General features: G+C 37.4%; 1 protein-coding gene and 1 pseudogene across 6 annotated transcripts in view; both read right to left on the bottom strand.

Annotated features, from left to right (window-relative positions):
* Window positions 1–8217, bottom strand: part of LOC127444684 (nephronectin-like) — a 72506-nt gene extending 64289 nt beyond the window's left edge. For 4 of the 6 annotated variants that reach the window (XM_051704205.1, XM_051704208.1, XM_051704210.1 and 1 more), the window contains exon 1: window positions 7932–8217. In XM_051704205.1, the coding sequence (XP_051560165.1) occupies window positions 7932–8005 (74 nt within the window). In that variant the 5' untranslated portion in view covers window positions 8006–8217. The remainder of the gene's footprint in view (window positions 1–7931) is intronic. The other 2 variants (XM_051704209.1, XM_051704211.1) reach the window with 1 other exon arrangement.
* Window positions 8218–16223: 8006 nt separating this feature from the next.
* LOC127444791 (glutathione S-transferase C-terminal domain-containing protein-like) overlaps window positions 16224–17443 on the bottom strand; it is an 86714-nt pseudogene continuing 85494 nt past the window's right edge.

Raw genomic sequence — 17443 nt, 5'->3', positions numbered from 1 at the left:
GCCAAATTCTAGGGAAGCAACTCAGTGAAAAAAAAAAAAGTTAAATATGACAGACAAAGCTAGAGAAAAATGCGGATTAGAAATGCACTTATTATTCATTAAAATCTAAAAAAGTGTCAATTAAAAAGTTAAATTGATTAAAATGAACTGTTTTACCAAGTATGTGTGTATATGTCATGTATTTACATGCTTAGTTGAGTATTGTGTTGTTAGCTTAGCAACATGCTAACTCTAAAAACTCTATTAAAATCAGGAGTTGAGTCTCCTGTGCACTTCACGGGATACATAGAGTTGCTGCCTATGTAGAGTATTCCAAATCGTTCATCTATGAGGTTCCATATCAACTAGAATGCTGCCTTAGAAGAAAGTTGCCTATGTAGGAAATAGACAGCTAGGCAGTTAACTAGGTTTTGGGACAGAGCGTGTGTATGGATGTGTTCTACATGTAAGCGTGAAAGAATTACAAATTTTAGCCACACACTGCAACATCCCCTCCAGTTAGATTTGATAGCTAGGCAGTGAAAATGCTAATGTAGTCACAACCACTGCCAGTCACTCCGGTAAGAAACCATGATGCTAAGCAGTAAGTGAGAATGACAAGCTGAGGGAAAATGTTAGTGGCTGCACTGTGCTGCTTGGCAGAGCTACGAGGGAGAGGCAACTTCACAACAACTCAAGAGACACAGCATGCATGCTAACATGGTTGTGTTTAGCTCCTGACTGTCACTCCTCTGTATATCACCTGAGACACATTGAATCACATTTACAGCAGTGAATCAATGGGTGTGGTGGGTGCCATGCATTCACAGCCAATTAATATATGAATATTAATAGCTTTTTATCAATAATCTCCCATTTTTACGCTTTACCTTACAGTAATATATCAGTTATGGCTGACTGCAAACAGCGCATTTGTACAATGCAATTAGGGTTGGCAAATTTGGGCGGCTCAATGGTGCTCTGACTCAGAGTTCAACTGAATGAAAGACAAACTATTCATGTTCATGGCATTTATACAGTATATTTGCTTAAAATTCCCTTATTTGGGCATTAAAATGTGATTGGAATTTCAGTGCTCAATAATCACAGTTGTCTCAAATAACCACGGTTAGATCAAATAACCGCGATCTGATGGTTATTTGAAAGCTTCAGTACAGGACAGGTTTCCACCTCTGGCTTTTCTCCATACTTTTGGTGTGGGTGTAGGGGTCACTCTTGAGCATTTTACCACTTCAATACAGGGCACAGTGCGTTCAATATGGAACAATGCGCATCCACTAAAATATGGTCAATATGCCAAAATACATGACGTCACTGCTGGGACATTGGGCAACCCTAATGGCAGCGGTAATTGAAAACGTTTGTCCTTGCATGATGCTGCATCTATGCCACTAGGTGTCAGCACAACAAAAACAAAAAGAGTGCATCTTTAAGGAAATTATTTTGGAAAATCTATCCAGCTAAACAAATAATTATGTCATAACATGGCAATTTCATGCAATTTTCCATAAATTTCCTCTACTATATAACTTGTTACATAAATCTTATTATATATCCATATTATCAATATAAACTGTTCTAACCCTAAGTATGAGAAAATGTAATAGTGATGCTTGATTTAGGAAGCACAACTAATAAGACAGTAGTATGACAGAATGATAATAATCATAATTATGAAATAAATCATAAGTGAGTCTGTCAAGAAAGAAAGAAAGAAAGAAAGAAAGAAAGAAAGAACATGAAAAATAATGTTTTAAATATCAAAATATTCCTAAATACTTAAAAGATGTCTCTCTTTTTGGTCAGCTTTAGTTTTGGTCAGTTTGGTCAAAGAAAGAAACAAAGAAAGAAAGCAACGAAGGAGACATACTGTAGATGGAAAGACAGACTCTCATCACAGGAACATTGTAAAAGTGTGATTAGCAGAGGAAGTCAGCATTTGTCCCACTGGAGAGACAAGAGCTGAGGCAAGCAATCGCGTGCCAGTCAGTGAACTCTGGGCATGATCCAAGAAGACACCAAACTGAGAGAGAGAGCATCACCCGGTGAGAAACTGCTTAGTGGAGGTAACAAGACTGTCACAACAAATCCCTTGTCCACCTGAAAGATTGTCTTTCCTCACCTTGTTAAAAATCCAGCTATTACCCAGTTTCAATTTCCAACTCAGTCTGGGATTAGTGTATTACACAAATGACAAATACCTCCCTAATGCAATTCCTGCTGCTCAAATGAGGCAGCCGGGTCACAAAATTAGAAGTAGATGCTATTTATTTTTGTGCCCTAGTACATTTGAGACAAGAAAAGAAATCATGAAAGATTCATGCAATTCATGCTTCTATTTGTCTACAGTGGTCTGCCGCTATTCAAGTGGTTGTATAGTGAATTTGCAAATGTATATGAATTATGACATCCAACGGAGCTCGTGTAAAGGGGAGTATAATTACAACCCTTCATATTCCTCTGCTACCTAGTTGCTTTTCTTTCATGGCATGATGTAGTATTGCACCTTAATACTAACATCGGAGGTAAAGCACCTTTGACAGAATATATTAGACCATCTTGTGATATAATCTCACTTCTATATCCCAAGGTTGGAAGAGTTTAAAAAGATGGACACTGTAATGACTCTCTCTATAATTGATTACACTTGTTATCATGTCACCAAATGACAAGTTTGCATTTTAACAGGGAGTCATCCCTCAGGTATGGCACAAGCCATTAGACAGCAGCTTAACGGCCCCTGCTAAGGGCCTGAAGATAATGAATGGACCTCTCGCAGTGCGCTCTTGCGCTATATTCTCTGTATGAATTTAGATGGGGGCAGTGAAGCAGGTTTATAAGCAGGGCGAATTGGCAAATAATGGCCCTGGTGACATGTTCCCTCCATCACGACTGAAATGAATAACATACGCCAGCAGGTTAACGTACACGTTCATTACAGTGGGCAGCTCCAGAAATGCCAGCGCAAGCCATGCCCAATGGAACAGCATCAATATTGAGTCTTGGACTAACACAAACATTAAACTTATGATATATGGGAGGACACAGAGAAGTTGGAATGTTTAAAGAGCCATGAATTGCATTACCTTAACTAGCCATGGTTAGGAAATTTAGACAAATACAGATGTCAAACACATTTGCATTGGTTATTCATTACGTCTCTGAAATGGTGCTGGAAATGTTTTACCAAAAGCCTGTTATTAATGTGCCCCTAACTGCTTATGGATGCGTTAGTGAAACCACATAGTGTTGCTCTCCCTCTAGGCAACTGGCAATGATAAATAAAGCAAACATGAAGAAACAACATAGCCATGCTGAGTTTTAACACATAAAATACTTATGTCAGTGAATACATTTCCAGTCCATTTGGAAGAACAGTTTTTTCTCATCTTGCCAAAGGACAAAATGCTTCCCAACAGTGTAGAAGATAAAAGATGCCATGAAGACCACCACAGGAGTTGTATTCAAACAGAGATTCACATTTGGGTAGCCAGTGTCTCAGCAGAACGTATTGTTGAAACTTGGTGAAACAGTGAACTTCAATGCATACTTGACAAATAACGTAATTAAACGTCACATACTTTATAAATGTAACGTAATTAAGCATTGCATACTACTAAATACATGATGCAATTAATCGATGCATACTAAAAACAAGATTTTCAATGTTAAAATGCTTATCCATTTCCAGCTTAATATGCAGAGACAACTGTAAGTAAGCCAATTCTTGGTTGATTCCATCGAAAAGTGTAAATTTGTGGCTCAATCAAAATATTGCTCTGTTTGTTTGGGCATCTTGACCAGCCCAACATGGCAACATTAGCTCAACCAATGGAATGAACTTGGAGCAGGACTATTAGACTGATGGAAGATTTCGTAAAAGGGGAAAAAGGTATTTTTGTAATTCTATTTGGTGTCGCTAATTAGAGAAAAAAAGAACTGAATCATTTCATTTTTTATGTGCTCCGTTCTTAAATGATCGATGCATACAAATGACGTTATTAAGTGCTACTTGGTTTATAAATTACATGGTGATGCATACTTAAAATTACATATTTAAGTGCTACATACTTAATAATTGATGTAATTAAGCAATGCATACTAAATACATGGTGCTATTAAGCGATGCATACTTAATACATGATGCAATTTAGTGTTTCGTACTTGAGTAAGCAATGCATACTTTAATTATTGAATAAGGTGTTACAGAACATACTTTATAAAGCATGTGATTTAAAGATGCTTAATAAATGACGCATCATAAAAAAGCAACGCAAAACAATAAACTGAGAACTTGCGTTTAAGCAGAGGTGGAAAGTAACGTATTACAGCTACTCTCATTAAAGTACTTGAGTAAATTTTTCTACTTTTTTAAGTATAAATAAATTATAGTACTTTTAATTTTACTTGAGTTGATTAAAAATTAAGTATTAAACTTCGCTACAGTTATTTTTAACCACAATTACAAAGTATAAAAAATAACATAATATTTCTGATTTTTTGGGATGAAGAAAGTTATACACACTAAATCTATTTATAAACTAAAACACGCTGTGCGCGGCACTATGGAAGCCCGCAGGGCACAGCATCACAAGCACAGCAGCTTGCATAAACTGTTGCCGGTGTCCTCTCTTCTCTAACTTCTTCAAGACTTTCTGCCCTGTCACTATACAAGAACTGTAATACTTGATTTTCTCAATATTTTATTTTATTCTGGAAAGGAGCCGTTCATTCAGGTACGAGGAACCGTCTGAACACGTTTAATCAAACTTCACTTGTTTTTATGGTAAGCAATGTTTTAACTGCATCAAACATTAACACAATGTAGTTTGACATATATGTGGGGATATCTTGTTTACTTGCTACTATATATCTAAAACAAACTTTACCTTAGAAAGATACAATGCCAATAGTGTCAGAAATGTATGGGGACTTGGGGCAAAAATGCCACAGAAATTAACAAAAATATCCCAGAAATTCAAAATATGGATGCAAAAAAATGCCCATGCAATGAGTTCCCGTGTTTTATTAATAATATCTGATATAGTTACAATTACATACATTGCGATCTTCTTTTGACTTTTCACTTTTCACTGAACATTATTTTTTTCCCGTCCGGTTCCTCACATCATTGCGCACACAGACGGGCTCTCCCTTCTATCAATCCGCATCAGTTCGGTATTGTACCCCCGTGTTAAATTCCATAACCGTTCGCCTCTCTTGTTCCAAATAAAATGTCCTAGCGGGTAACACTCTCGCGCATGGTGCTGTACTGTACTTCTCTGCCCTATGCTGCTGTTTATCTGTCTGAAAAGCCTCACCCGCTTGAGGCCAAATGAGCGCAAGGGATGGGTGTTATATAAAGAAGGTATGAGAAATCACAAAACATAATGTAACAAATGCTACAATTTAATTAATAATAATATCTCAGTATGTTAAATAACCATAATGTTAATAAAGACTTTATTATTACAACTGTAATACAATAATAAATATACAGAACAACCACTTTTAGTGCTTGAGTGAATCATATCTCTCACTAAACACTGTGTGAAATATTTATTTTTACCTTATTTTATTCAGTTGGCATGTAGGAGTTGATAACAGTTTGCTTAAAAATCTAATTCCATATCTGGATAATTGCTGAAATATCATAGATGATACGATTCCTCCTCTATGATATTGCATTATATTAGTTTTGTACAGTATGTTAACTTAATAGCCAAAATACTTGGACATCCGTGAATGAGAATAAACCTGAAATAGGAATGTGTTTCAGTCACAATGCACATTATGTAGTTTAGAGACGATTTAGAGACATTTAGAGTGTTACAAATGGCTGTTTCTATTTAAATAAATGTTGTATTCTTAAAATGTTCTGTTTGTCCAAGAATCCTCTTGCAGCAATGCAGGTCTTTGGCATTTAGAAGCTCCTAGTTTAGGACCTGTGAGGAGTCTGTTTCTCAAACTAGAGATTGTGATTTACTTCTCTTTTTGTTGTGCATCTGGGCAGTCCACTTCCCTCTCTATCCTGGTTAGAGATTCTTTTTTCAAAACAGTTATGGATGGAATAGCCTTCATCTCTCTAAAACAATAGACTTTAGGAGAAAATAGAATTTCAGGAGAAATGTGTTTCTTTTTGCCTATTTTTAAAACCAAAATTTTACTTGCAAGTGTAAAGCAATTTGTAAGAACTCAATACCTCAGCAAATGGGGAAAAAATCCACTGTATTGTGATTTCCGCATGTTAGCGCAACCATTTTAAATTGTTCTAATAATAAGAACATTTTCTTGAGTACCAAATTAGCACTTTTGAGTGCTTTTTGTAAGGAACAGGTGACACAATATATGTTTGCCATCACGGGTAAAGAAAAAATTGAATAAATACCACTTAAAATAATTATTTCAAACCGTAATGTCTTTGTTCTAAAAATGGAAGCGTATATACTATATATAACATAATTTTCATAAATTAACTTGTAACATTATTACTTGAGTAGTTTTTCAGCAAACTACTTATTTACTCTTACTTGAGTCATAATATTTTTCAGTACATCTACTTGTACTCAAGTGAATTATTTCTTCGGTAGCAGTACTTTTACTTAAGTAAAAAATATCAGTACTCTTTCCACCACTGCGTTTAAGTGATGTATTCTTAATACATGACGCAATTAAGCAATGCATAATAAATGACGTATTTTAGTGTTATATACTTAATAAATTATGCAAATAAAAGATGCGTTCCGTATTTAATAATCATGCTTAAATGCATACTTAACCAGTGACGTTATTCAACTATGCGTACTTAATATTAATACTAAGAAATGACACCATAATAAATACACACACACACACACACACACACACACACACACAAATAAGCTGACATGATGCACAAATCAAATTAAGCATTTTGTACTTGAGTAATTTGGCAATTTATATATATTACGCAACTTTGGTTACATACTTTGTAAAGCATGTGATTTAGTGATGCATACTTAATAATTGATGTGCCATAATAAATAAAGCGATGCAAAATAAAAATTTGACATGACGCAGTTGCTGAGAACTTGCGCTTAAGCGATGCATATATTTAATACAATGCAAATAAAGGGTCCGTACTTAGTACATGACGCAAATATGCATTTCGTCCTTAAGTGTGTTTAAGCAATGCATTCTTAATCAGTGACATGCTTCACTATGCTTACTAATTGCACCATAATAAATAAAGGGATGTAAAATAATAAACTGGCATGACATGACTGAGCACTTGAAAGTAGTATGAGGACTGCGGAATAAACCCCTCTAATGGCCCTAAGGTGCACTGAGGCACTTCTACCAAAGCACATACTTAATTTCAAGCATGGATATTTGATCCCATTTTATCTCAATGAAGCTAAGCAGATTTGAATCTTTGGCACGTTTCTGCTCACCACATATTTCACATTGCATGTCGGGACACGTAAACACCGGGAACGCGTGCGCTCATTGTCCAACAAGGAAAGAAAATGATTTTGCACAGATTTTTGCAAACTGCAACTGTGAAACCATTTTATATAGACTAGATTCTTAACATATTGAGAAGTTCAGATTAAAATTTCAATAAATGCATATACTTTATATCTGGGTTTGTATACTATATTTTTCTTTAAGAGCAGCTGTAGACAAACAGGTTCACAAGTTCACTGTGCTGATTGACAACGTAGTAACACAACACGAATTTAAAGCCCATCCTAAATTTAACTGGTCACCAACAGCACTACACTCGGCGTCTAGGTTTTTACACCTATACCTGTTACACTTTAATTTCAGAAAATAAAACAAAAACACGCAAAAGAGGGTATTTTAGTATGATTTACAACATGCATTTAAAATCTACTGACTCAAATAAATGCCTTTGCATCACATCAATACAAACACCAACATCTCACCTGCCATCGAAGTCCGCGCGTACTCCGAACCAGCAGGTCCAAATCAGCATTAACTTTATTATCCACATTCCCATCGCTTACTATATGGTGCCGTACATCCAAATGTCGCCGCAGGTCTCCAATGTTTGAATGGGAATGGTGGTGATTGCTAGATCCAACACTGTCCAAGGCGTCAAATCGGGTCCTGGAGAAGGCAGTAGCTGATGTTTATCTATAAGAGATACGCGCTGTGCCTCTGTCTGCGCTCCGCTCCTCCAGGAGAGTGACCCGTGGACTGGAGCGCGCAGTCGGTGCGCTCTGCTGTCTCTCTCTCTCCCTCCACACCCTCTGAACTAGCACTGCGCCCAATGAGGAGAGACCGGAGCGCACACTGCACTGTAAGTGTGCATTCTTCATTAATGTAGCCTATTTAGGCTTACTAATTAACATTCTGTACCTTAGCTATACGATACATCACAGCACCAAAATGTGAATATAATACGTTTTTAAAACATTGGCATCATCGTTAATATAAAGAATTCACTAAGTACGAAACAGAACCATGGTATTATCATGCTTTTTTTGGGGGGGGGGGGGGGGGGGGGGGGATGTACCATATTCATTGAAGTACCTCTGAGCACCATGCAAATAAAATGGAACATGCATATGGTAATCATTTACCATTACTGTACGACCACAATTATACTTTTTTATGTATGGGGGACAAAAACACATTCTCGTTACTGTAATGTAAAAAAAAAATAGCATTCACATTGAAATTCAGTGTGAAAAATGTGGGCCTTCTGTCAATTATACTTTACAATTATATATATATATATATATATATATATATATATATATATATATATATATATATATATCGCACTACGCAGGCTAAAATTACAATCTGTTGCACAAAATAACATTAAGCACATGTTGTTCATGTTTTATCACGCAGTACTCAGTGTAATTACTGAGTTATTACACTGTAATTACTATGTAATCGTTTTTATATTTGTTGTAGGTAGGCGGTGACTAATAACAGTTTAGGAAATGAAAATCAAGATGATTTCTTTTTTTTTTTTTTTTTTTTTTTTTTTTTTTTTTTACAGAACTTAACTGGAAATGGGATCCCATTTAATTGTTCCGGAGTGAAAAAGTTATTCTTCAATTATGGTAACCAATTAATAACCAGTTCATTTAATTCCGCTAATTTTTTCATGAAACCAAAGTAAGACCAAAGGGTTTATCACAGCAAATTTTCAGAATTACACAATTTCACTTCTGCCTGAAAAAATTTGGCTTCTCTCTTTTTAGCATGTGCTTTGATCCTAAACTAAACCGCAGAATCTCACATTTATTTGCCTTAATGCACGCTGTGGATAAAGCCTTCTGTGACATGCTTTAGAACTTTTAGACAATTTCTGTATATATAATTATTACATTTTGTGGGAGAGAATGCTGGTTTAAAACATATATTCATATAATCATGATAACCTCATATAATCAAATGTATTCAGCATAACCTCATGTAACCCATAACAAGTGAAGGACAATGAACAATGATAGAAGAAAGTGTGAGGCAGGGTGGCGGTGAAAGAGGTGGGGAGTGCCCCACACCCATCTGCTGACTGCCACTTTTTACTTTAAGATGTCCTTGAAAGGTAAACAATGATGGTGGGAGAACATCTCCCTTTATTAAGAATGTGCTATATGATAAAGCGACAATGGTGGGAAAGCAAGTATAAGATTATGCTAACACAGATGGTTTTCTGATGACACAGACAGAACATATGATTTAGAAAAAGCAACCACAGAAGGAAAAAGTATGAATGAATGAAATGGGGAGGACCTGAAAAGTAACAGATAATCATATCATATGATGGAGGAGTAACTAAACTAAACTCAGCAAAAAAAAAAGAAACGTCCTCTCACTTTCAACTGCTTTTTTTTCAGCAAACTTAACATGTGTAAATATTTGTATGGACATAAAAAGATTAAACATCTAAGACATAAACTGAACAAGTTTCACAGACATGTGACTAACAGAAATGGAATAATGTGTCCCTGAACAAAGGGGGGGGGTCAAAAGTAACAGTCAGTATCTGGTGTGGCCACCAGCTGCATTAAGTACTGCAGTGCATCTCCTCCTCATAGACTGCACCAGATTTGACAGTTCTTGCTGTTACCCCACACTTCCACCAAGGCATTTGCAAGTTCCTGGGAGGAATGGCCCTAGCTCTCACCCTCTGATCCAACAGGTCCCTGGCGTGCTCAATGGGATTGAGATCCAGGCTCTTCGCTGGCCATGACAGAACACTCACATTCCTGTCTTGCACGAAATCACACACAGAATGAGCAGTATGGCTGGTGGCACTGTCATGCTGGAGGTTCATGTCAGGATGAGCCTGCAGGAAGGGTACCACATGAGGGAGGAGGATGTCTACCCTGTAACGCACAGCGTTGAGATTGCTGCAGTGAAAACAAGCTCAGTCTGGTAATGCTGTGACACACCGCCCCAGACCATGACGGACCCTCCACCTCCAAATCGATCCCGCTCCAGAGTACAGGCCTCAGTGTAACGCTCATTCCTTCGATGAAAAACGCGAGTCCGACCATCACCCCTGGTGAGACAAAACCGCGACTCGTCAGTGAAGAGCACTTTTTGCCAGCCTGTCTGGTCCAGTGAAGGTGGGTTTGTGCCCATAGGTGACGTTGTTGCCGGTGATGTCTGGTAAGGACCTGCCTTACAACAGGCCTACAAGCCCTCAGTCCAGCCTCTCTCAGCCTATTGCGGACAGTCGGGGCACTGATGGAGGGATTGTGCGTTCCTGGTGTAACTCAGGCAGGTGTGATATGAGGATGTACCGATCATGTGCAGGTGTTTTTACACATGGTCTGCCACTGCGAGGACGATCAGCTGTCCTTCCTGTCTCCCTGTAGTGCTGTCTTAGGCGTCTTACAGTACGGACATTGCAATTTATTGCCCTGGCCACATCTGCAGTTCTCATGCCTCCATGCAGCATGCCTAAGGCACGTTCACGCAGATGAGCAGGGACCCTGGGCATCTTTCTTTTGGTGTTTTTCAGAGTCAGTAGAAAGGTCTATTTAGTGTCCTAAGTTCCACAGGTGCATGTTCATTAATTGTTTATGGTTCATTGAACAAGCATGGAAAACATTGTTTAAACCCTTTACAATAAAGATCTGTAAATTTATTTGGATTTTTACAAAATTATCTTTAAAATACAGTGTCCTGAAAAAGGGACGTTTCTTTTTTTGCTGAGTTTATAAGAATTGAAGCACCAGTAATTTCAATTCAGTTGCCATCGAGACTAACTCTGTGTATTGTGGAGAGGATTGGATCTGCAATAAACCTATTTTCTGCATTTACTTTTGAAGCCTCCAGAGTCTTTGATAATAGTTTGTCAGATTTTTGTTTCGACTAACCCACGACAATATACAGTAATTTTCCCACATGGGAAAAAAATGTAATGGCTTGTTTTCAGTTATTTTGGGTGAAGCAAGTCCCTTATTTTGTATGTTTTTTCAGACCAGGTTGCTTGTTTCTCTTGTGACATCTGGCAACAATGCAACTGGTATTTCATACACCCTTAGCACTTACCAGTTCTGATCAGGACGAACTGAAATGAAAAACATTTTGTAGCATTTTTTAGTCCCTGGTTGGTCTATACATGTGGTGATAAGAAATCACTGGCTAAAAAGTCTGCAGACAGGAGGGCACCTGTTTTTGTCACGTAAATCTAGTGGGAGAAAGATTTATTGTTCTAACTAATCACTTGAGTTTCACGTCTCACAAAGACATGTGCAGGGTTACATCTTATTTTTTGTTTTCCCATAACTTTGGTCAGGACATATGGCAAGTGTGTCAATATGTTTCAACATTTTCATAGGGTGAACACTTACAGATCTATATCGGCCTCCCCATTTCAAATCAGTCCTGTGCCCCACATATTTATGTTCTACATTAATATAAATTATAATTCTTACAATTCATGTATTATAATGTTTATGTTATTAGTAATAACTTTATAAATTAAAACAATTTAATATTTTAAATTTGTTTTAATTGAATCCCTTTTTCTCTCAATTTGGAATGCCCAATTCCCACTGCTTAGTAGGTTCTCGTGGTGGCGTGGTTACTCACCTCAACCCAGGTGGCAGAGGAGAAGTCTCTGTTGCCTCCGCTTCTGAGTCAGTCAATCTGCGCATCTTATCATGTGGCTCGCTGTGCTTGACACCGCAGAGACTCACAGCATGTGGAGGCTCATGCTACTCTCCGCGATCCACGCACAACTTACCACATGCCCCATTGAGAGCAAGAACCCCTCTTCGCGACAACGAGGAGGTTACCCCATGTGACTCTACCCTCCCTAGCAACCGGGCCAATTTGGTTGCTTAGGAGACCTGGCTGGAGTCACTTAGCACTCCCTGGATTCGAACTCGCAACTCCAGGGGTGGTAGAATTTAATCTTTTTTTTAATACATTAAAAAAAAAAAAATAGCACAATATGCAGCTCCAAATATTAATGTGCAACAGCTCGTTATTCCACCACTAGCTGTTTTCACTGTCCTCCAATGAATATAGAGTTAGACTGACGTAAAAATCACATAAGTTCCAACCTTACTGTTCACACTGAGGCCATATTACAAAGAATCTGATAAGTATTGGATTTATTTCCACACATGGAAGTGACAAAGATCAGAAATGAAAATGTAATGTAATGTAATGTGTAATGTGATTTTTGCTGTTCACAATGACATTCCCACCTTTGCTGAAACAAACATATCTGTGTATATACAGTATAAAATTATTTTAATTGCTGGTTTTGGTAACTGCACCAGATTCTGACGTGATCCAAAGCTCATATTTTATTGGTCAGGGCATTTCATTGCCTGGCGAAGACACTTGATTCTTTCTAATCACCCCTCAGTCAGTGTATACATGATAATACTGCCAGTCAGCTTGTCCAGCAGGTGAACTAAAATAGTTTTTGAAAGCGTCTCGAATGTTTAACCCTTTAATCATGCAGATGACACCTCCAGAAAAAAGATATCTCGGAAGCAGTTAATGTTTCAAAGATCACTTCCAGCTTTGCTTTTTTTTTTTGTGAAAATGTTCTGGATAAATGTAAAATTAATCAGTGATTGTGGCTGATTGACATGTATTCCCTAACCAAACTACTTCAGACATTCTCATATACTGATCTGTAAAACAACAGTGCTTTATATATGATTTTGTATCGACTAGCAAAGGATCCAAGTTTGTCATCATCAGTATCGAAGAGAATGCGCTGCATGGGATTTTGCCTGTGTATTTTCAATACAGGTGAGTACGAACTATGCCGGTGACATTTCGAGATATGTTAAGAAAAGACACGGTCACTCTAAATTCATGGTGATACGTCGACGGCCTCTATTAATGGTGACACTGGAGAAAAACTCATTTTCAACCTCTTCAGAACTGGAGAGCCTGCCACGCTTTCTGATTAGGTTTTGTCTCAGATGAATTTAAGGCGGATTGCGGCCTGATTTGCTCATGAATTCTGCGTCTTGCCACAGGTGAAATTGCACATTGCTCCGGTGATATTTCAAATGAATCTGACTTTCCGGTTTGAAAGGTACTGAGGAAACTGGAGATACTGTGAGAGAAGCTATGGCACAGTGTGTATTGTCATCACAGCAGCATATTTGGCCCCCAAAATGAGGGGCGGATTTAGGCATGGGCGACATGGGCAGCTGCCTGGGGCAGCATCTTGCACTCCACCAGCCATCTCATTTCCAACCACCCCCAATAATTTTTGTTGTATAACGCAAGCGAAGAGATATAGATGCTACAAATTAAAACAGATTGCAAAAAGACTTAAAAATATATATTTTTATAAGTGATGCTTGCCCGATCAAAACCTGCTGCCACAATGTTAGGGTGTTCTGGTTAATTGCCAGGGCATTGCTATATGGTTTTCTGAGCGGGTTTTAGTACATTTATATGCGGTTGCTAGGGTATCCTGAATGGTTGCTCAATGGCCCACATAAAACAGTCTACCCCAAAGTCTCTGTGATTTTCTGATTCATAGATATTTGTGGGACTACGAAGGGACTTTTTTTTTATAACTTCCTTTTAAAAAACATAAAATAAGTAATTTTTACATCATCAGGTTCAGATCACCGCCGTAGAATGTCATGAAGTTTCAGGCCGAAAAGTTAAAGTTCAGTTGATGTAAATCGGTGTTAAAATCTAAAATGGGTCAAACTGACCCGGAAGGTCCTTCAAGGGTTAAGAAAAAACCTTGTTCCACCACTATTCTGAATAAATTCAATAGATTTTCCATGGGATGAATTACGCACGTAATATTTAAAGTAGTATGAGCAATTTAATATACCGTAAGAATGAGCAATAGTGTATAAATAGTGCACAAATAGTGAAATACTCTACATTTTATTAAAGTCAAATATATTTAATCACCTATAATGTTATATACACACAATCAGATTTCTGTGTTTTTTCCAGAATTTACTTCAAATAGCCTTTTTGGTAGTTTTGCATGTGTATATGCATAACTGTCAAATTCTGACATACTGCATCATATTTTTCATTTAGTAGAAAATGAAACAATCACCCACATATATATTACTTTCAACATCACAGAATCCCTTTATATCTGTGCTCATTTTCCCGTCCTCTCCTTGTAACCTTGTATCTATTTTTTTCATGTACACTTGGCCAGGGCCCAGAGCCAATCCTTTGGGAAAAGGAGGCATTTCCCATTGAAATGATTCCAGCTCTTGGAAGGTGCCCCTCTCTCCAGTATTTCACACTCACAAAGATTGACATTGCTGACAGAATGCAGATGAGCTCTGCTACCTTGATTTCTCAAAGCTAAAAGGTTGTGCACTTCTTCAGAAGGGGAACATGTGACAGGCCATGGCTGTTTTGTAGTGAGCAAACTGAGTGAGAGGTGTTGGATGACTATATGGATTTAAAACAGTACAGCTGAGAGAATAGTTCACATATAATTCTATGCTGAAGTACAGTTCTCAACCAGCTTTGCATCAGGGCCCATATTTTACATTGGAAATCCAGTGGCGTGCTAAAACTATCTATTGTAAAAAAGCAACAAAAATGTTCTTGAAATCAATTTGAAATTCAATGTGCATTTAAATGTATTAATATTACCACAAACTGCATTAGCCAAACAATATGCAAAATTATTAACATGACATACTGTAGATTGAACATAGAGAAATGGATGATTTTGGTTTCTAAATATCTGAAATTGTTTATTGTCTAAAATATTTAACATCGCAAACATGTTCATACTTGTTACGAGTGAACCCGTATTTAACATAGTCTGGATTTGATTGGTCGCACAACGCTTGACGTAAACAACAAAAGATTTAGGAAGCACCTTCTCCACCCTTTTAAAACATACTGATCTCAGGGAGAATTCAGCATCAGCAGATGGAAAGTTCAGCTAAAAATTGCTCTGTGCTTACCTAAATACGAACCACTGGAAGTGGTTCTGAACATATAGGCACGAGTGAGTACCAGTTTCCTGGTGAAACGTCCACAGAGTGGTGCCAAAAGCAAGATATAAAACGTGTTTTTAGTTGTACATTTTGTAATAAAGTCAACAGAAATACATTTCTTATTAACTGTATGCCCTAACCCTAAACCTAAACGTCAGCAGAGAAAAAAATTTAGCTTAGAGGGAAAATGTAACCTCCGAATCAAACTCACCATTAATTATGAGAACGCCGTTACCTCTTGGTTTCCATGGGACCAGAACTCTGAGCCTCCTCAAAGTATGTACATTATTGCTGCATTAGAAAAATGTAAACACATTTGGTGGCAACATGTCGATATCCAGTGTGATCATGTTGTTTAAAAGTTGTTCAGCCTATTTATTTTGCCATCCTACATATGCATGATTATATGCCTAGCTACAACTTATTATTTGCATTTAGCATTATTCCTCCACATGGTCCATGATCAAAATAGACGTGCAACCAATTTTTGGGTCATGGCCAATAAGTTGAGAAGTACTGCTGTGGGAGACTGTTGTCTATTGCGGTGCACTGACATTTGCATGAGCTGTGGCCTAATCAAATATTCATAAGCATGGTCAGATTAATCCATGCATGCACCATTTAATCAATATTAACCCCTTCCAAATCTCCCAACCCCTTGACACAAGGGAATAATCATAAATACCTCCTGATGTTTACTTTCAATACATTTAATCAAATAGTTCCAAGACAAAAGCTTTAGAATGCAGTCTAGGTTTTCTGGCAAAGGAAAGGAGCAGATTACAATGAATAATTTTACATAACTATGAAAAAGCAGGCTCTTTTGAGAGTCTTTTGTGTTGTGCATAATACTGTATGTGATAATGATGCTGGAGAGGGTGCAAAGTGCTTTTACAGAATTCAATGTGTCTGATTCGCAAACAGTATTTGAAGCCATGTTTATTTAATGGAGGGGGCGTGCTGCTTTCTTTCTCTTTTAACAAAAAATAAATAAATAAATAAATAAATAAAAAACCCAGAGCAAGTGAGTCAAGTGGCAAAGCACTGATCTATAAGACATTAGTGTAACAAAAATCACTCTATTAGTTTAGATGAAGCCACGTTTAAAAAGCTATTTAAAGAAAAGCTACAATACAAAAACAAATACACTGATTGCACACTTTGATTGAACCATGAATTAAGCAACATTGTGTGTGCCTGAGTAAGAGAATTAGAGATCAATGCTTTTGGATCAAAGAAATGCAATTAAAAGAAAAGTTTGCCAATGCAAACCACAATTGTCCAAAACGTTAGGTGTGGCTGTTGCTATTGCAATGCTATCTTGTAGGTTCCCCAACCAGCATATTGTTTTTGGGTGAGCAGACCTCTGGAACCATGGTCATCACCCTCACAGAATACCCCTGAGTCCAGGTCCACAAGTCCCATACAGCGCTTACCTGGTGATTGGAGGAAAACAATTAGGATTTGGAAAATTAGGATTAGGTCTGCAGCAGTCAGAACAGAGAGAGAGAGAGAGAGAGAGAGAGAGAGAGAGAGAGAGAGAGAGAGAGAGAGAGAGATGCCAAATTTACATGAACTCTTTCAGGAGATTTTTTTGAAACTCCATTGCAGCAGCAGTGACTAGTTTTTATATGTCAGGGTATTATGACACAAACTGCAGTGATATACAGTATATGAACATTAAACAATTTAAAAAAATATATATTACAAAAATAATGTTTGCTACATTTACACTGCTCTATTAAAGGGATAGTTCACCCCAAAATGAAAATTCAGTCATTGTTTACTCACCCCTGTGTTGTTATAACCCCATTTGACTTTCTGTCTTAATCTTAACACAAACGGAGAAATGGAAGTGGGTTTCACCCAGGGCGCCATACAAGCTAGAACCTCTACTGCCCCAAATGTATATTTTTCACCTCTAAACAAGCAAAACAAAATTAATAATTATTGTTGTATAAAGCATGCAAAGATATATAGACACT

The sequence above is a fragment of the Myxocyprinus asiaticus genome, chromosome 8 (genome assembly GCF_019703515.2).
Source record: "Myxocyprinus asiaticus isolate MX2 ecotype Aquarium Trade chromosome 8, UBuf_Myxa_2, whole genome shotgun sequence".
Classification (NCBI taxonomy): Eukaryota; Metazoa; Chordata; class Actinopteri; order Cypriniformes; family Catostomidae; genus Myxocyprinus; species Myxocyprinus asiaticus.
The sequence above is the reverse complement of the archived record's forward strand: the minus strand, read 5'-3'. Positions and strand labels throughout refer to the sequence as shown.